This window comes from Panulirus ornatus, chromosome 51 (genome assembly GCF_036320965.1).
Source record: "Panulirus ornatus isolate Po-2019 chromosome 51, ASM3632096v1, whole genome shotgun sequence".
Classification (NCBI taxonomy): Eukaryota; Metazoa; Arthropoda; class Malacostraca; order Decapoda; family Palinuridae; genus Panulirus; species Panulirus ornatus.
The window spans coordinates 10,436,715-10,459,215 of NC_092274.1; the positions used below are offsets into that span (position 1 = coordinate 10,436,715).

At 41.4% G+C, this 22,501-nt stretch overlaps 1 protein-coding gene across 1 annotated transcript in view; it reads left to right on the forward strand.

Moving 5' to 3' along the window:
• LOC139764751 (protogenin-like) overlaps window positions 1–22,501 on the forward strand; it is a 1,310,239-nt gene that overhangs the window by 810,379 nt on the left and 477,359 nt on the right. The window contains exon 20 of the mRNA XM_071691615.1: window positions 16,802–16,938. Within this exon, the coding sequence (XP_071547716.1) occupies window positions 16,802–16,938 (137 nt within the window). The remainder of the gene's footprint in view (window positions 1–16,801; window positions 16,939–22,501) is intronic.

Sequence of the window (22,501 nt, forward strand, 5' to 3'; positions counted from 1 at the left end):
AACACATAATACAATAACGCTCTCTGGCCATCTCTCCTACTTACATACGTATACTTATGAATATCTCTTTTTTTTAAACCAGGTATTCCTAATTACCAGTCCTTTTTCAGCACAGAAATCTACAAGCTCTTCACCATTTCCATTTACAACACTGAACACCCCATGTATACCAATTATTCCCTCAACTAACACATTACTCACCTTTGCATTCAAAATCACCCATCACTATAACCTGGTCTTGTGCATCAAAACCACTAACACACTCATTCAGCTGCTCCCAAAACACTTGCCTCTCATGATCTTTCTTCTCATGCCCAGGTGCATATGCACCAATAATCACCCATCTCTCTCCATCAACTTTCAGTTTTACCCATATCAATCTAGAGTTTACTTTCTTACACTCTATCACATACTCCCACCACTCCTGTTTCAGGAGTACTTCTACTCCTTCCCTTGCTCTTGTCCTCTCACTAACACCTGACTTTACTCCCAAGACATTCCCAAATAACTCTTCCCCTTTACCCTCGAGCTTCGTTTCACTCAGAGCCAAAACATCCAGGTTCCTTTCCTCAAACGTACTACCTATCTCTCCTTTTTTCTCATCTTGGTTACATCCACAGACATATATATATATATTTTCATACCATTCGCCATTTACCACATTAGAAAGGTAGCGTTAAGAACAAAGGACTGGGCCTTTGAGGGAATATCCGCACCCGGCCCCATTCTCTGTTCCTTCTTTTGGAAAAGTTAAAAAAAAATATCAAGAGGGGAGGATTTCCAGCCCCCCACTCCCTTCCCTTTTAGTTGCCTTCTACGACACACAGGGAATATGTGGGAAGTATTCTTTCTTCCCTGTCCCCAGGGAAAATGTATGTATATACTTTTTTCTTTTTTTTATATTATTCGCCATTTCCCGCATTAGTGAGGTAGCGTTAAGAACAGAGGACTGGGCCTTTGAGGGAATATCCTCACCTGGCCTCTCTGTTCCTTCTTTTGGGAAAAAAAAAAAATGGGATGAGAGCATTTCCAGCCCCCCGCTCCCTTCCCTTTTAGTCGCCTTCTACGACACGCAGGGAATACGTGGGAAGTATTCTTTCTCTCCTATCCCTAGGGATATATATATATATATATATATATATATATATATATATATATATATATATATATATTTATTTTTTTTTTTTTTTTTTTTTATACTTTGTCGCTGTCTCCCGCGTTTGCGAGGTAGCGCAAGGAAACAGACGAAAGAAATGGCCCCCCCCCCCCCATACACATGTACATACACACGTCCACACACGCAAATATACATACCTACACAGCTTTCCATGGTTTACCCCAGACGCTTCACATGCCTTGCTTCAATCCACTGACAGCACGTCAACCCCTGTATACCACATGACTCCAATTCACTCTATTTCTTGCCCTCCTTTCACCCTCCTGCATGTTCAGGCCCCGATCACACAAAATCTTTTTCACTCCATCTTTCCACCTCCAATTTGGTCTCCCTCTTCTCCTCGTTCCCTCCACCTCCGACACATATATCCTCTTGGTCAATCTCTCCTCACTCATTCTCTCCATGTGCCCAAACCATTTCAAAACACCCTCTTCTGCTCTCTCAACCACGCTCTTTTTATTTCCACACATCTCTCTTACCCTTACGTTACTTACTCGATCAAACCACCTCACACCACACATTGTCCTCAAACATCTCATTTCCAGCACATCCATCCTCCTGCGCACATCTCTATCCATAGCCCACGCCTCGCAACCATACAACATTGTTGGAACCACTATTCCCTCAAACATACCCATTTTTGCTTTCCGAGATAATGTTCTCGACTTCCACACATTTTTCAAGGCTCCCAAAATTTTCGCCCCCTCCCCCACCCTATGATCCACTTCCGCTTCCATGGTTCCATCCGCTGACAGATCCACTCCCAGATATCTAAAACACTTCACTTCCTCCAGTTTTTCTCCATTCAAACTCACCTCCCAATTGACTTGACCCTCACCCCTACTGTACCTAATAACCTTGCTCTTATTCACATTTACTCTCAACTTTCTTCTTCCACACACTTTACCAAACTCAGTCACCAGCTTCTGCAGTTTCTCACATGAATCAGCCACCAGCGCTGTATCATCAGCGAACAACAACTGACTCACTTCCCAAGCTCTCTCATCCCCAACAGACTTCATACTTGCCCCTCTTTCCAGGACTCTTGCATTTACCTCCCTTACAACCCCATCCATAAACAAATTAAACAACCATGGAGACATCACACACCCCTGGCGCAAACCTACATTCACTGAGAACCAATCACTTTCCTCTCTTCCTACACGTACACATGCCTTACATCCTCGATAAAAACTTTTCACTGCTTCTAACAACTTGCCTCCCACACCATATATTCTTAATACCTTCCACAGAGCATCTCTATCAACTCTATCATATGCCTTCTCCAGATCCATAAATGCTACATACAAATCCATTTGCTTTTCTAAGTATTTCTCACATACATTCTTCAAACCAAACACCTGATCCACACATCCTCTACCACTTCTGAAACCGCACTGCTCTTCCCCAATCTGATGCTCTGTACATGCCTTCACCCTCTCAATCAATACCCTCCCATATAATTTACCAGGAATACTCAACAAACTTATACCTCTGTAATTTGAGCACTCACTCTTATCCCCTTTGCCTTTGTACAATGGCACTATGCACGCATTCCGCCAATCCTCAGGCACCTCACCATGAGTCATACATACATTAAATAACCTTACCAACCAGTCAACAATACAGTCACCCCCTTTCTTAATAAATTCCACTGCGATACCATCCAAACCTGCTGCCTTGCCGGCTTTCATCTTCCGCAAAGCTTTTACTACCTCTTCTCTGTTTACCAAATCATTTTCCCTAACCCTCTCACTTTGCACACCACCTCGACCAAAACACCCTATATCTGCCACTCTGTCATCAGACACATTCAACAAACCTTCAAAATACTCATTCCATCTCCTTCTCACATCACCGCTACTTGTTATCACCTCCCCATTTACGCCCTTCACTGAAGTTCCCATTTGCTCCCTTGTCTTACGCACCCTATTTACCTCCTTCCAGAACATCTTTTTATTCTCCCTAAAATTTACTGATAGTCTCTCACCCCAACTCTCATTTGCCCTTTTTTTCACCTCTTGCACCTTTCTCTTGACCTCCTGTCTCTTTCTTTTATACTTCTCCCACTCAATTGCATTTTTTCCCTGCAAAAATCGTCCAAATGCCTCTCTCTTCTCTTTCACTAATACTCTTACTTCTTCATCCCACCACTCACTACCCTTTCTAAACAGCCCACCTCCCACTCTTCTCATGCCACAAGCATCTTTTGCGCAATCCATCACTGATTCCCTAAATACATCCCATTCCTCCCCCACTCCCCTTACTTCCATTGTTCTCACCTTTTTCCATTCTGTACACAGTCTCTCCTGGTACTTCCCCACACAGGTCTCCTTCCCAAGCTCACTTACTCTCACCACCTTCTTCACCCCAACATTCACTCCTCTTTTCTGAAAACCCATACTAATCTTCACCTTAGCCTCCACAAGATAATGATCAGACATCCCTCCAGTTGCACCTCTCAGCACATTAACATCCAAAAGTCTCTCTTTCGCACGCCTGTCAATTAACACGTAATCCAATAACGCTCTCTGGCCATCTCTCCTACTTACATAAGTATACTTATGTATATCTCGCTTTTTAAACCAGGTATTCCTAATCATCAGTCCTTTTTCAGCACATAAATCTACAAGCTCTTCACCATTTCCATTTACAACACTGAACACCCCATGCATACCAATTATTCCCTCAACTGCCACATTACTCACCTTTGCATTCAAATCACCCATCACTATAACCCGGTCTCGTGCATCAAAACCGCTAACACACTCATTTAGCTGCTCCCAAAACACTTGCCTCTCATGATCTTTCTTCTCATGCCCAGGTGCATATGCACCAATAATCACCCACCTCTCTCCATCAACTTTCAATTTTACCCATATTAATCGAGAATTTACTTTCTTACATTCTATCACATACTCCCACAACTCCTGTTTCAGGAGTATTGCTACTCCTTCCCTTGCTCTTGTCCTCTCACTAACCCCTGACTTCACTCCCCAGACATTTCCAAACCACTCTTCCCCTTTACCCTTGAGCTTCGTTTCACTCAGAGCCAAAACATCCAGGTTCCTTTCCTCAAACATACTACCTATCTCTCCTTTTTTCACATCTTGGTTACATCCACAACATATATATATATATTTTCATACCATTCGCCATTTACCACATTAGAAAGGTAGCGTTAAGAACAAAGGACTGGGCCTTTGAGGGAATATCCGCACCCGGCCCCATTCTCTGTTCCTTCTTTTGGAAAAGTTAAAAAAAAATATCAAGAGGGGAGGATTTCCAGCCCCCCACTCCCTTCCCTTTTAGTTGCCTTCTACGACACACAGGGAATATGTGGGAAGTATTCTTTCTTCCCTGTCCCCAGGGAAAATGTATGTATATACTTTTTTCTTTTTTTTATATTATTCGCCATTTCCCGCATTAGTGAGGTAGCGTTAAGAACAGAGGACTGGGCCTTTGAGGGAATATCCTCACCTGGCCTCTCTGTTCCTTCTTTTGGGAAAAAAAAAAAATGGGATGAGAGCATTTCCAGCCCCCCGCTCCCTTCCCTTTAGTCGCCTTCTACGACACGCAGGGAATACGTGGGGAGTATTCTTTCTCTCCTATCCCTAGGGATATATATATATATATATATATATATATATATATATATATATATATATATATATATATATATATATATATATATATATATTTTTTTTTTTTTTTTTTTTTTTATACTTTGTCGCTGTCTCCCGCGTTTGCGAGGTAGCGCAAGGAAACAGACGAAAGAAATGGCCCCCCCCCCCCATACACATGTACATACACACGTCCACACACGCAAATATACATACCTACACAGCTTTCCATGGTTTACCCCAGACGCTTCACATGCCTTGCTTCAATCCACTGACAGCACGTCAACCCCTGTATACCACATGACTCCAATTCACTCTATTTCTTGCCCTCCTTTCACCCTCCTGCATGTTCAGGCCCCGATCACACAAAATCTTTTTCACTCCATCTTTCCACCTCCAATTTGGTCTCCCTCTTCTCCTCGTTCCCTCCACCTCCGACACATATATCCTCTTGGTCAATCTCTCCTCACTCATTCTCTCCATGTGCCCAAACCATTTCAAAACACCCTCTTCTGCTCTCTCAACCACGCTCTTTTTATTTCCACACATCTCTCTTACCCTTACGTTACTTACTCGATCAAACCACCTCACACCACACATTGTCCTCAAACATCTCATTTCCAGCACATCCATCCTCCTGCGCACATCTCTATCCATAGCCCACGCCTCGCAACCATACAACATTGTTGGAACCACTATTCCCTCAAACATACCCATTTTTGCTTTCCGAGATAATGTTCTCGACTTCCACACATTTTTCAAGGCTCCCAAAATTTTCGCCCCCTCCCCCACCCTATGATCCACTTCCGCTTCCATGGTTCCATCCGCTGACAGATCCACTCCCAGATATCTAAAACACTTCACTTCCTCCAGTTTTTCTCCATTCAAACTCACCTCCCAATTGACTTGACCCTCACCCCTACTGTACCTAATAACCTTGCTCTTATTCACATTTACTCTCAACTTTCTTCTTCCACACACTTTACCAAACTCAGTCACCAGCTTCTGCAGTTTCTCACATGAATCAGCCACCAGCGCTGTATCATCAGCGAACAACAACTGACTCACTTCCCAAGCTCTCTCATCCCCAACAGACTTCATACTTGCCCCTCTTTCCAGGACTCTTGCATTTACCTCCCTTACAACCCCATCCATAAACAAATTAAACAACCATGGAGACATCACACACCCCTGGCGCAAACCTACATTCACTGAGAACCAATCACTTTCCTCTCTTCCTACACGTACACATGCCTTACATCCTCGATAAAAACTTTTCACTGCTTCTAACAACTTGCCTCCCACACCATATATTCTTAATACCTTCCACAGAGCATCTCTATCAACTCTATCATATGCCTTCTCCAGATCCATAAATGCTACATACAAATCCATTTGCTTTTCTAAGTATTTCTCACATACATTCTTCAAAGCAAACACCTGATCCACACATCCTCTACCACTTCTGAAACCGCACTGCTCTTCCCCAATCTGATGCTCTGTACATGCCTTCACCCTCTCAATCAATACCCTCCCATATAATTTACCAGGAATACTCAACAAACTTATACCTCTGTAATTTGAGCACTCACTCTTATCCCCTTTGCCTTTGTACAATGGCACTATGCACGCATTCCGCCAATCCTCAGGCACCTCACCATGAGTCATACATACATTAAATAACCTTACCAACCAGTCAACAATACAGTCACCCCCTTTCTTAATAAATTCCACTGCGATACCATCCAAACCTGCTGCCTTGCCGGCTTTCATCTTCCGCAAAGCTTTTACTACCTCTTCTCTGTTTACCAAATCATTTTCCCTAACCCTCTCACTTTGCACACCACCTCGACCAAAACACCCTATATCTGCCACTCTGTCATCAGACACATTCAACAAACCTTCAAAATACTCATTCCATCTCCTTCTCACATCACCGCTACTTGTTATCACCTCCCCATTTACGCCCTTCACTGAGGTTCCCATTTGCTCCCTTGTCTTACGCACCCTATTTACCTCCTTCCAGAACATCTTTTTATTCTCCCTAAAATTTACTGATAGTCTCTCACCCCAACTCTCATTTGCCCTTTTTTTCACCTCTTGCACCTTTCTCTTGACCTCCTGTCTCTTTCTTTTATACTTCTCCCACTCAATTGCATTTTTTCCCTGCAAAAATCGTCCAAATGCCTCTCTCTTCTCTTTCACTAATACTCTTACTTCTTCATCCCACCACTCACTACCCTTTCTAAACAGCCCACCTCCCACTCTTCTCATGCCACAAGCATCTTTTGCGCAATCCATCACTGATTCCCTAAATACATCCCATTCCTCCCCCACTCCCCTTACTTCCATTGTTCTCACCTTTTTCCATTCTGTACACAGTCTCTCCTGGTACTTCCCCACACAGGTCTCCTTCCCAAGCTCACTTACTCTCACCACCTTCTTCACCCCAACATTCACTCCTCTTTTCTGAAAACCCATACTAATCTTCACCTTAGCCTCCACAAGATAATGATCAGACATCCCTCCAGTTGCACCTCTCAGCACATTAACATCCAAAAGTCTCTCTTTCGCACGCCTGTCAATTAACACGTAATCCAATAACGCTCTCTGGCCATCTCTCCTACTTACATAAGTATACTTATGTATATCTCGCTTTTTAAACCAGGTATTCCCAATCATCAGTCCTTTTTCAGCACATAAATCTACAAGCTCTTCACCATTTCCATTTACAACACTGAACACCCCATGCATACCAATTATTCCCTCAACTGCCACATTACTCACCTTTGCATTCAAATCACCCATCACTATAACCCGGTCTCGTGCATCAAAACCGCTAACACACTCATTTAGCTGCTCCCAAAACACTTGCCTCTCATGATCTTTCTTCTCATGCCCAGGTGCATATGCACCAATAATCACCCACCTCTCTCCATCAACTTTCAATTTTACCCATATTAATCGAGAATTTACTTTCTTACATTCTATCACATACTCCCACAACTCCTGTTTCAGGAGTATTGCTACTCCTTCCCTTGCTCTTGTCCTCTCACTAACCCCTGACTTCACTCCCCAGACATTTCCAAACCACTCTTCCCCTTTACCCTTGAGCTTCGTTTCACTCAGAGCCAAAACATCCAGGTTCCTTTCCTCAAACATACTACCTATCTCTCCTTTTTTCACATCTTGGTTACATCCACAACATTTAGGCACCCCACTCTGAGCCTTCGAGGAGGATGATCACTCCCCGCGTGACTCCTTCTTCTGTTTCCCATTTTAGAAAGTTAACACAAGGAGGGGAGGATTTCCAGCCCCCCGCTCCCGTCCCCTCTAGTCGCTTTCTACGACACGCGAGGAATACGTGGGAAGTATTCTTTCACCCCTATCCCCAGGGATAATATACATATATATATACATATACACACACACACACACACACACACATATGCACATACACACACACACACACACATACATATATATACATATGAAAAATGTAAGAAACAATTTAGAAAACAAACTTTTAGCTTGAAATGAATGAAAAAAAAATGAATGTCACATAATGGTTCAACCTCTGGCTATGGAAAAGGAAATGTACAATTTATTCACACAAACGTCAATAGCAGTTCTCATCAATTTCACCACTGTGTCAATAAGCTTCAATGTCTAAGCTACATTTTTCTCCAACTTCACTATTTTCTTGTCAAAAACACCATGCATGAAAACTATCACTCCATTAACACAACTATAAACATTTACTTCCCCTTTAAAAGTTCTGGGGAAGTCTGTCTCGATACACTGCGGCGAGGCGACGCGACGCTGACACAATCACTGTCACAATATCACTTTTGCCTCCTCAAGTCAATCTCTCAGCCACAGTGCAGGCCTTCATCGTCGAAATCGGTCTTCTGGAGGTTACCGTTGTCGATGGGTGTGACCATATATATATATATATATATATATATATATATATATATATATATATATATATATATATATATATTTCTTTTCTTTTAAACTATTCGCCATTTCCCGCATTAGCGAGGTAGCATTAAGAACAGAGGACTGGGCCTCTGAGGGAATATCCTCACCTGGCCCCCTTCTCTGCTACTTTTTTTGGAAAATTAAAAAAAGAATGAGGGGAGGATTTCCAGCCCCCCCGCTCCCTCCCCTTTTAGTTGCCTTCTACGACGCGCAGGGAATATGTGGGAAGTATTCTTTCTCCCCTATCCCCAGGGATGATATATACAGATGACATGTACAGTCAGGTTCGGTAAAACGCTATCAGCTGGCTATGTGTTCTGTTCGGAAACAACCGAGAGACCCCGTTGCTCACCATTGTGAGACGGAGGGTATTCGAGTACTTAGTATTTCGAATAGTTGTTTCCTATTATACAGTCCCTTAGCCTAGCAGTTAGCATGCCTGCCTCTTGCACAAGGGGTCCCAGGTTCGATCCTGGCTGTTGGAGCTTTGTATGTTCTATGAAGGTGCGTGTTCATATACACTTTATTCGTATATATATATATATATATATATATATATATATATATATATATATATATATATATATATATATATATATATTCTTCTTTTCTTTTCTTTCAAACTATTCGCCATTTCCCGCATTAGCGAGGTAGCGTTAAGAACAGAGGACTGGGCCTTTGAGGGAATACCCTCACCTGGCCCAATTCTCTGTTCCTTCTTTTGGAAAATTGAAAAAAAAAAACCGAGAGGGGAGGATTTCCAGCCCCCCGCTCCCTCCCCTTTTAGTCGCCTTCTACGACACGCAGGTAATACGTGGGAAGTATTCTTAATCCCCTATCCCCAGGGATATATATATATATATATATATATATATATATATATATATATATATATATATATATATATGTATATATATTTTTTTTTTTTGCTTTGTCGCTGTCTCCCGCGTTTGCGAGGTAGCGCAAGGAAACAGACGAAAGAAATGGCCCAACCCACCCCCATACACATGTATATACATATGTCCACACACACAAATATACATACCTACACAGCTTTCCATGGTTTACCCCAGACGCTTCACATGCCCTGATTCAATCCATTGACAGCACGTCAACCCCGGTATACCACATCGATCCAATTCACTCTGTTCCTTGCCCTCCTTTCACCCTCCTGCATGTTCAGGCCCCGATCACACAAAATCTTTTTCACTCCATCTTTCCACCTCCAATTTGGTCTCCCACTTCTCCTCGTTCCCTCCACCTCCGACACATATATCCTCTTGGTCAATCTTTCCTCACTCATTCTCTCCATGTGCCCAAACCACTTCAAAACACCCTCTTCTGCTCTCTCAACCACGCTCTTTTTATTTCCACACATCTCTCTTACCCTTAAGTTACTCACTCGATCAAACCACCTCACACCACACATTGTCCTCAAACATCTCATTTCCAGCACATCCATCCTCCTGCGCACAACTCTATCCATAGCCCACGCCTCGCAACCATGCAACATTGTTGGAACCACTATTCCTTCAAACATACCCATTTTTGCTTTCAGAGATAATGTTCTCGACTTCCACACATTCTTCAAGGCTCCCAGAATTTTCGCCCCCTCCCCCACCCTATGATCCACTTCCGCTTCCATGGTTCCATCCGCTGCCAGATCCACTCCCAGATATCTAAAACACTTCACTTCCTCCAGTTTTTCTCCATTCAAACTCACCTCCCAATTGACTTGACCCTCAACCCTACTGTACCTAATAACCTTGCTCTTATTCACATTTACTCTTAACTTTCTTCTTCCACACACTTTACCAAACTCAGTCACCAGCTTCTGCAGTTTCTCACATGAATCAGCCACCAGCGCTGTATCATCAGCGAACAACAACTGACTCACTTCCCAAGCTCTCTCATCCCCAACAGACTTCATACTTCATAATTTTTCTTCTTTTTCTTTCAAACTATTCGCCATTTCCCGCATTAGCGAGGTAGCGTCAAGAACAGAGGACTGGGCCTTTGAGGGAATATCCTCATCTGGCCCCCTTCTCTGTCCCTTCTTTTGGAAAAAAATGTTTGCGCGTGATCAAGTATATTCCTATGAGTCCACGGAAAATGAAAAACAAGTTCCCAAGAGAAAAAACATGTAGAATTTAACTGGTTTTGAAAGAAACTGTAGAACTTATTCCGGAATGATGGAAGGGTATAGGGATAGGGGAGAAAGAATACTTCCCACATATTTCCTGCGTCTTGTAGAAGGCGACTAAAAGGGAAGGGAGCAGGGGCTGGAAATCCTTCCCTCTCGTTTTTTTTAATTTTCCAAAAGAAGGAACAGAGAAGGGGGTCAGGTGAGGATATTTACTCTAAGGCCCAGTCCTCTGTTCTTAACGTTATCTCGCTAATGCGGGAAATGGCAAATACTATGAAAAAAAAATATATTTTCTTTCTTTTTTCTTTCTTTTAAACTATTCGCCATTTCCCGCGTTAGCGAGGTAGCGTTAAGAACAGAGGACTGGGCCTTTTTTGGAATATCCGTACCTGGCCCCCTCTGTTCCTTCTTTTGGAAATTTAAAATTTTTTTTTTCTTTTTTATATATATATATATATATATATATATATATATATATATATATATATATATATATATATATATATATATATATATGCGGTAGAGTGTCCCGCGGTGTATCGAGACAGACTTCCCCAGAACTTTTTTAAAGGGGAAGTAAATGTTTATAGTTGTGTTACTGGAGTGATTGTTTTCATACATGGTGCTTTGACAAGAAAATAGTGAAATTGGAAAAAATGTAGCTTAGACATTGAAGCTTATTTATACAGTGGTTAAATTGATGAGAACTACTATTGACGTTTGTGTAAATAAATTATACATTTCCCTTTTCCATAGCCAGAGGTTGAACCATTTTCTGACATTCATTTTTTCATTTCATTTCAAGCTAGAAGTTTCAGTTTTCTAAATTATTTCTTACATTTTTCATATGTATATATATGTATATGTGTGTGTGTGTGCATATGTGCGTATGTATGTGTATGTATATATATATGTATATATATATATATATATATATATATATATATATATATATATATATATATATATATATATTATCCCTGGGGATAGGGGTGAAAGAATACTTCCCACGCATTCCTCGTGTGTCGTAGAAGGCGACTAGAGGGGACAGGAGCGGGGGGCCAGAAATCCTCCCCTCGTATTTTTTTTAACTTTCTAAAATGGGAAACAGAAGAAGGAGTCACGCGGGTAGTGCTCATCCTCCTCGAAGGCTCAGACTGGGGTGTCTAAATGTGTGTGGATGTAACCAAGATGTGAAAAAAGGAGAGAGAGGTAGTATGTTTAAGGAAAGGAACCTGGATGTTTTGGCTCTGAGTGAAACGAAGCTCAAGGGTAAAGGGGAAGAGTGGTTTGGGAATGTCTGGGGAGTAAAGTCAGGGGTTAGTGAGAGGACAAGAGCAAAGGAAGGAGTAGCAGTACTCCTGAAACAGGAGTTGTGGGAGTATGTGATAGAATGTAAGAAAGTAAATTCTCGATTGATATGGGTAAAACTGAAAGTTGATGGAGAGAGATGGATGATTATTGGTGCATATGCACCTGGGCATGAGAAGAAAGATCATGAGAGGCAAGTGTTTTGGGAGCAGCTGAATGAGTGTGTTAGTGGTTTTGATGCACGAGACCGGGTTATAGTGATGGGTGATTTGAATGCAAAGGTGAGTAATGTGGCAGTTGAGGGAATAATTGGTATACATGGGGTGTTCAGTGTTGTAAATGGAAATGGTGAAGAGCTTGTAGATTTATGTGCTGAAAAAGGACTGGTGATTGGGAATACCTGGTTTAAAAAGCGAGATATACATAAGTATATGTATGTAAGTAGGAGAGATGGCCAGAGAGCATTATTGGATTACATGTTAATTGACAGGCGCTCGAAAGAGAGACTTTTGCATGTTAATGTGCTGAGAGGTGCAACTGGAGGGATGTCTGATCATTATCTTGTGGAGGCTAAGGTGAAGATTTGTATGGGTTTTCAGAAAAGAAGAGTGAATGTTGGGGTGAAGAGGGTGGTGAGAGTAAGTGAGCTTGGGAAGGAGACTTGTGTGAGGAAGTACCAGGAGAGACTGAGTACAGAATGGAAGAAGGTAAGAACAATGGAAGTAAGGGGAGTGGGGGAGGAATGGGATATATTTAGGGAATCAGTGATGGATTGCGCAAAAGATGCTTGTGGCATGAAAAGAGTGGGAGGTGGGTTGATTAGAAAGGGTAGTGAGTGGTGGGATGAAGAAGTAAGATTATTAGTGAAAGAGAAGAGAGAGGCATTTGGACGATTTTTGCAGGGAAAAAATGCAGTTGAGTGGGAGATGTATAAAAGAAAGAGACAGGAGGTCAAGAGAAAGGTGCAAGAGGTGAAAAAGAGGGCAGATGAGAGTTGGGGTGAGAGAGTATCATTAAATTTTAGGGAGAATTAAAAGATGTTCTGGAAGGAGGTGAATAAAGTGCGTAAGACAAGAGAGCAAATGGGAACTTCAGTGAAGGGCGCAAATGGGGAGGTGATAACAAGTAGTGGTGATGTGAGAAGGAGATGGAGTGAGTATTTTGAAGGTTTGTTAAATGTGTTTGATGATAGAGTGGCAGATATAGGGTGTTTTGGTCGAGGTGGTGTGCAAAGTGAGAGGGTTAGGGGAAAATGATTTGGTAAACAGAGAAGAGGTAGTAAAAGCTTTGCAGAAGATGAAAGCCGGCAAGGCAGCAGGTTTGGATGGTATTGCAGTGGAATTTATTAAAAAAGGGGGTGACTGTATTGTTGACTGGTTGGTAAGGTTATTTAATGTATGTATGACTCATGGTGAGGTGCCTGAGGATTGGTGGAATGCGTGCATAGTGCCATTGTACAAAGGCAAAGGGGATAAGAGTGAGTGCTCAAATTACAGAGGTATAAGTTTGTTGAGTATTCCTGGTAAATTATATGGGAGGGTGATGATTGAGAGGGTGAAGGCATGCACAGAGCATCAGATTGGGGAAGAGCAGTGTGGTTTCAGAAGTGGTAGAGGATGTGTGGATCAGGTGTTTGCTTTGAAGAATGTATGTGAGAAATAATTAAAAAAGCAAATGGATTTGTATGTAGCATTTATGGATCTGGAGAAGGCATATGACATATGACAGAGTTGATAGAGATGCTCTGTGGAAGGTATTAAGAATATATGGTGTGGGTGGCAAGTTGTTAGAAGCAGTGAAAAGTTTTTATCGAGGATGTAAGGCATGTGTATGTGTAGGAAGAGAGGAAAGTGATTGGTTCTCAGTGTGATTGGTTCTCAGTGAATGTAGGTTTGCGGCAGGGGTGTGTGATGTCTCCATGGTTGTTTAATTTGTTTATGGATGGGGTTGTTAGTTAGGTGAATGCAAGAGTTTTGGAAACAGGGGCAAGTATGAAGTCTGTTGTGGATGATAGAGCTTGGGAAGTGAGTCAGTTGTTGTTCGCTGATGATACAGCGCTGGTGGCTGATTCATTTGAGAAACTGCAGAAGCTGGTGACTGAGTTTGGTAAAGTGTGTGAAAGAAGAAAGTTAAGAGTAAATGTGAATAAGAGCAAGGTTATTAGGTACAGTAGGGTTGAGGGTCAAGTCAATTGGGAGGTTAGTTTGAATGGAGAAAAACTGGAGGAAGTAAAGTGTTTTAGATATCTGGGAGTGGATTTGGCAGCGGATGGAACCATGGAAGCGGAAGTGAATCATGGGGTTGGGGAGGGGGCGAAAATCCTGGGAGCCTTGAAGAATGTGTGGAAGTCGAGAACATTATCTCGGAAAGCAAAAATGGGTATGTTTGAAGGAATAGTGGTTCCAACAATGTTGTATGGTTGTGAGGCGTGGGCTATGGATAGAGTTGTGCGCAGGAGGGTGGATGTGCTGGAAATGATATGTTTGAGGACAGTGTGTGGTGTGAGGTGGTTTGATTGAGTAAGTAATGTAAGGGCAAGAGAGATGTGTGGAAATAAAAAGAGCGTGGTTGAGAGAGCAGAAGAGGGTGTTTTGGAATGATTTGGGCACATGGAGAGAATGAGTGAGGAAAGATTGATCAAGAGGATATATGTGTCGGAGGTGGAGGGAACGAGGAGAAGTGGGAGACCAAATTGGAGGTGGAAAGATGTAGTGAAAAAGATTTTGTGCGATCGAGGCCTGAACATGCAGGAGGGTGAAAGGCGGGCAAGGAATAGAGTGAATTGGATCGATGTGGTATACCGGGGTTGACGTGCTGTCAGTAGATTGAATCAGGGCATGTGAAGTGTCTGGGGTAAACCATGGAAAGTTGTGTGGGGCCTGGATGTGGAAAGGGAGCTGTGGTTTCGGGCATTATTGCGTGACAGCTGGAGACTGAGTGTGAACAAATGAGGCCTTTGTTGTCTTTTCCTAGTGCTACCTCGCACACATGAGGGGGGAGTGGGATGGTATTCCATGTGTGGCGAGGTGGCGATGGGAATGAATAGGGGCAGACAGTGTGAATTGTGTGCATGGGTATATATGTATGTGTCTGTGTGTGTATATATATGTGTACATTGAGATGTATAGGTATGTATATTTGCGTGTGTGTGTGTACATTGTGTATGGGGGTGGGTTGTGCCATTTCTTTCGTCTGTTTCCTTGCGTTACCTCGCATTGAGATGTATAGGTATGTATAGTTGCGTATATGGGTGTGTGTGTGTGTACATTGTGTATGGGGGTGGGTTGTGCCATTTCTTTCGTCTGTTTCCTTGCGCTACCTCGCAAACGCAGTAGACAGCGACAAAGCAAAATAAAAAAAAATAACAGTATAACCCTTGCCTTCATTGGATTATGGTATGATACAGTATAACCCTGTGCCTTCTTGGGATTATGGTACGATACAGTATAACCCTGTGCCTTCATGGGATTATGGTGTGATACAGTATAACCCTGTGCCTTCATGGGATTATGGTATGATACAGTGTAAACCTTGCCTTCATATTATTATGGTATGATACTGTGTAACCCTTTTCCTTCATGGAATTATGGTATGATACAGTGTAACCCTTGCTTTCATGGGATTATGGTATGATATAGTATAACCCTTTGCCTTCATAGGATTATAGAATGATACAGTGTAACCCTTGCCTTCATGGGATTATGGTATGATACAATGTAACTCTTGCCTTCATGGGATTATGGTATGATACAGTGTAACCCTTGCCTTCATGGGATTATGGTATGATACAGTATAACCCTTTGCTTTCATGGGATTATGGTATGATACAGTGTAACCCTTTGCTTTCATGGGCTTATGGTATGATACAGTCTAAACCTTGCCTTCATATTATTATGGTATGATACAGTGTAACCCTTTTCCTTCATGGAATTATGGTATGATACAGTGTAACCCTTGCCTTCATGGGATTATGGTATGATATAGTATAACCCTTTGCCTTCATGGGATTATGGAATGATACAGTGTTACCCTTGCCTTCATGGGATTATGGTATGATACAGTGTAACTCTTGCCTTCATGGGATTATGGTATGATACTGTGTAACCCTTGCCTTCATGGGATTATGGTATGATACAGTGTAACCCTTGCCTTCATGGGATTATGGTATGATACTGTGTAACCCTTTGCAGGTCATGGGATTATGGTATGATACTTTGTAACCCTTGCCTTTATGGGATTACTGACTGGCTATGACATTAGAAAGATGATTCTTTCACATTGTACACACTGCTGACATACCACTGTATATCATTGGTTAGTAACTACTTTTTTTTCTCACTAGGTATCTTTGAGTAATACTGTGCATCATCAACCTGAGGGGGAGAATACCTGTAATCATTGCTGTTTTACCTGAAACTGTTATAAGAATGTTTTTCAAAGTGGATTCTGTTGCTGAATGTTTGAGTTACCTGCTGATAATCAGCTGTAGGATGAAATTTGTCTTTTGTTGGTCTTTTGTTCTCTTTAATACAGATTAATCTTGATATCTATTGACAGAGGCAGACTGGTATGAAGTGCAGATTAAAGCATACAGTGCAGATGGTGATGGTGGAGCAACAGAGCAAGTGATTCACACATTCCCTCCTAGCCCGAACACAACACTTCCCCCAAACACTACTTGGAGTATTTACCAGGTAATAGAGTTCAGCATAAGGATTCTAAAGGTGTTGAGAAAACAATGACAATTTTTTAATCATGACTATTTTTTAACCATTTTATCTCTCAGTAAAAAAGAACCAACTCACAATGATTGACCTTTTATCAAATTACATCATGTCATTTTTTTTGGTCTGCCAGTAGTGTAGAAAACTGTATATCATAAATACCTGTTTTCTGTCCTAAATGTATAGGTTTTCTCCATTAAGCTTTGTAAGTGCAAGCTTAACCCCTAAAGGATGTACAGTGCAAACAGTAAGTTGTTAGATATGTGTAGAAATTGGGAGTCAATGTTGTTATCAGGGTAAGAAAATTATTAATAAAACTTTTCTTACCTGGTTACTCTTATCTTGGTAATTGTGTGGTTGCTGAAGGTTACGTAAAAGATGGCCATTGAAGTAGAAGCCAATCTTAGCATTGCATTATCATGTCTGAACCTTATTCAGAATTTTATATTTCTTTCCCCTGCAGTGTGTCCATGAGCCTAATGAAATACTAGTTTGGTGCAGCATCTGGGGTTGGTCATTATAAACCCTGGTCATTGGTGTGAAACATGGTATCAACACCCTTCATGGACTGAACTGTGGTTTGCTATGGTCATATCTCAGTTTGGGTTACCTAAGCCAATTAGTGCCTGCCACCAGCCATCATCATCATCTAGCCTTCCAGCCAGATCAGCCTCACTTAATACCTTGATCCTAGTGTATGCAGATGGTACACTACTTGTATAGGACCACCAGCCTTTTGAAGATCACCATCCTCACAATTTCATATATTTGTTTTTATTTTCAGTGTGTCAGTCGTATATGTTATATAGTTTTGTAAAATTATTTTGGCTGGTTAGTGCTTTTGATGGCTGTGGAAGTAAGCAGGTGTTAGCATGTTTGTTTTGGTGATTTGATGATCGACTTAATAGGTCATGCCTCTCCCTCCACCCATCTTAATCAAGTGAGGATTCTCAGTTGAGTATTTTTTATCACATATCTGTTTATGGGTGTTTGATATTTGAATGGGAACAGTCCTGTTATGAAATTTGGGTTCTTTCCTATATCAGTTGTATAAAGCTCAGTTTGTGGATGATTTTGGATAGTGGAGAGAGAAGTATCAGTTTTGAAGTGAAATATCTATTTGCTGGTCCTGGTTTGTGAGGCTTTTTGAGGATATGGGCCCCACATAGGAGGAGTTATGTTAGGGGTGGGGTTTAGAATGGTATTGTATTATTTTTGTATGATGAAGATACTGTATCTACATTGGGTTGTGTCCCAGGCAGAAATATCAGCTGATCAGGTCTCTTTCATTTAGCTTTTGTTTCATTGACCTTCACTGATATTTGGCAGGCAAATGACTTGTAAATCTTTTGGACCTGGGGAAAGGAGGAGTGATATTTCTTATTTCATGGATGCTCTGTTCTTCCCAGAGAACAAAAGTCATAGGAGCTGCTTGCAGATGAAAATTACCCGTTGAGTTTTTGTGGGATGTGTTGACTCTTGACATCTGATATTGACCAGTATAACATGATCTATTGAGGTTCAGGGCTGCCTCCAGGAATTCAGAAGCTAAGTTGTACCTAGTAGGGCAAAGGTGATTCATTAGACAAGTAGGTTTAATTGGCTGAATAAATACAAAAGAGTACAAAGGAATTTAAATAGCAACAGACCTTTGGGTCCTCTCGAGGCTGATTGTGATAGTAGAAGATATCAAAAACTCACAGATAGTGTGGTAAATATTTGAAGGCATATAGATAATTCAAAGAAAATAACTTGCAAAATGTCATTGTAACTATGAGGGTGCAAATGACAAATGTTATGGACATGAAGCAAAGTATTTGTCAAGTCTGTTCTTAAACATATCTATGGTACTGCTTTCAACTTTTGCCCATGAATTTGTATCCATTACTACTAGTGAAATCAGAAGAATTGTCTTAAGTGTCTTGATAGATTAAGATTACCAAAGCTCTTGATCATTATGAATACTTGCATTGGATCACCTCTTAATCTTTTCTTTTCTAAGCTAATTTGATTCAAGTCATTTGATCTGATCTTTTAAGATTTCTTTCTCAGTGCAGGAATCATGCTGGTAGCTCGGCACTGCACATTCTCCATTTTGTGTGCGTCTTCTTTTAGGTAGGGTGACCAAAACTGAACATACTGTTCAAGATGTGGACAAACCAGTGAATTGTAAAGAATAAGGGTGATTTCCTTGGATTGAAATTTGAAAGCCACACCTATGAATCAAAGAATTTTGTTCTCACATTTTATTGCTTCTTTTTTGTTTGTTAAAGGCCCCAGTCATGGATAAAAGTCCATATGAAGGCCAGGCCATTATTGAAATATAGAGAGAATTATGAAGTGGAAAAAGAAAAGACAAGGGAAAGTATTTACAAATTTTTGAGAAAGTGAAAGACCTGTATTTGGAAATGTGCCATGTCATAGTTATTGGGAAAAACATGAGGAATTAGAGCTCCAAAGCTTCCACATGTTGGGAAAGAAGCAGGTATCAAAATGTAACACCCTTAAGTTGCTGATCACCACACAATAATCATGTGACACTGCAACCTGCCTAGTATTGTGTGGTCTAACTAGTGATGTGGGCACACAAGCAGCCAGTTCTTGGGAGCAAAAACCAAAGTAATACATATAGAAGAGAGACAGTGAACTAACATTGCAGTGTAGGACAAGGGCATCAGGTTTAGAAGTTAGCGTGGAACAGTTTATAAGTTGGACCAATTTCGATCCAACTCTGATAAGTAAGGATACAGAGCTAGAACCATCCTGAATGTGAGAGCAGTACTCCATACATGGACGAATCAATCCCTTGTATAAACAGAGCAATTGTTCAGAAGAGAAGTTTCATCATCTAAACAGGACACCCAGTTAGAGGCAAACTCAGCTATTCCCATAATGTGGGGTTTCCAAGAAAGAGTGGATGTTACAGTAATGCCAAGTATGTTCATTGAGTAAAGAGGTGGAATTTCAGAACTGTCAAAGGAGAGATGAGAGTTGTGGGGAGTTTTTGATAGAGAAAGCGGTAGGAATTGGGTCTTGGAGGCATTAGACTTAAGATTTTGTGTAGCCCGCTGAGATATCCTCATCCAAGTCTGAGTTTATTGAAGAAGCTGTGTCAAGATAAGATGCAGATTGAGTGAGAAAAGAGGGAGCAGAATTTAACGATGTGGATGAATGCAGTGTTGAGTTGTTAGCACATGAGTGCAGTGGATAATTTGTGGAGGAGAGGAAATCTTAAAAAAATGAATAAAAATGTAGGGAAGAGGACAGGACCTTGAGGGACACTGCTGTTGATGGAGAAAAGGGGAAAGGCTGATCCATCAACAAACACAGAGATAGATTGGTTGGAGAGGAAGATAGATATGAAGGAGCAAAGTGAAGGAGAGAAGCCAAAAGAGGGGAGCTTAGAGATGAGACCAGTTTCTATACCCTGTCAAAAGCCTTACACATGTCAAGGATGACCACAGTTGAATCCCAAAAATCTTTCAGGGATGATGACTGGACATGAGTAAGATAGAAAAGAGTATCACCAATGGTTCTCACCTTATGGAAGCCATACTGGTGATCAGAGAGAATGCTATGATTTTTGAGGTGTTTAAGGATATGAGAGTTGAGGATGGATTCAAAGACTTTGGAAATGGGAGTTGTCAAAGCAATAAGACGATAGTTAAAGGGGACAAAACTGTCACCCTTCTTAGGGATGGGTGATATCAAGGCATGTTTCCAAGGAGGAGGAAAAGTTTTGGTTTTTAAACAGAAACAGAACAGATGAGCAAGCACAGGTGCAAGTTCAGAGGCACACTCTTTCAGTATGCGTGGATGGATGCTTGTGTCCGGAAAATGAAGAGCTTTTCAGTCAGTCTGAAGAGATTATAGGAAGAGGCATAAATGAAATAGAATATAATATATAAATGAATATATATATATATATATATATATATATATATATATATATATATATATATATATATATATATATATATATTTTTTTTTTTTTTTTTTTTTTTTGTCGCTGTCTCCTGCGTTTGCGAGGTAGCGCAAGGAAACAGACGAAAGAAATGGCCCAACCCACCCCCATACACATGTATATACATGCGTCCACACACGCAAATATACATACCTACACAGCTTTCCATGGTTTACCCCAGACACTTCACATGCCCTGATTCAATCCACTGACAGCACGTCAACCCTGGTATACCACATCGATCCAATTCATTCTATTCCTTGCCCTCCTTTCACCCACCTCCATGTTCAGGCCCCGATCACACAAAATCTTTTTCACTCCATCTTTCCACCTCCAATTTGGTCTCCCACTTCTCCTCGTTCCCTCCACCTCCGACACATATATCCTCTTGGTCAATCTTTCCTCACTCATTCTCTCCATGTGCCTAAACCATTTCAAAACACCCTCTTCTGCTCTCTCAACCAAACTCTTTTTATTTCCACACATCTCTCTTACCCTTACGTTACATACTCGATCAAACCACCTCACACCTCACATTGTCCTCAAACATCTCATTTCCAGCACATCCATCCTCCTGCGCACAACTCTATCCATAGCCCACGCCTCGCAACCATACAACATTGTTGGAACCACTATTCCTTCAAACATACCCATTTTTGCTTTCCGAGATAATGTTCTCGACTTCCACACATTCTTCAAGGCTCCCAGGATTTTTGCCCCCTCCCCCACCCTATGATCCACTTCCGCTTCCATGGTTCCATCTGCTGCCAGATCCACTCCCAGATATCTAAAACACTTTACTTCCTCCAGTTTTTCTCCATTCAAACTTACCTCCCAATTGACTTGACCCTCAACCCTACTAAACCTAATAACCTTGCTCTTATTCACATTTACTCTTAACTTTCTTCTTTCACACACTTTACCAAACTCAGTCACCAGCTTCTGCAGTTTCTCACATGAATCAGCCACCAGCACTGTATCATCAGCGAACAACAACTGACTCACTTCCCAAGCTCTCTCATCCCCAACAGACTTCATACTTGCCCCTCTTTCCAAAACTCTTGCATTCACCTCCCTAACAACCCCATCCATAAACAAATTAAACAACCATGGAGACATCACACACCCCTGCCGCAAACCTACATTCACTGAGAACCAATCACTTTCCTCTCTTCCTACACGTACACATGCCTTACATCCTCGATAAAAACTTTTCACTGCTTCTAACAACTTGCCTCCCACACCATATATTCTTAATACCTTCCACAGAGCATCTCTATCAACTCTATCATATGCCTTCTCCAGATCCATAAATGCTACATACAAATCCATTTGCTTTTCTAAGTATTTCTCACATACATTCTTCAAAGCAAACACCTGATCCACACATCCTCTACCACTTCTGAAACCACACTGCTCTTCCCCAATCAGATGCTCTGTACATGCCCTCACCCTCTCAATCAATACCCTCCCATGTAATTTACCAGGAATACTCAACAAACTTATACCTCTGTAATTTGAGCACTCACTCTTATCCCCTTTGCCTTTGTACAATGGCACTATGCACGC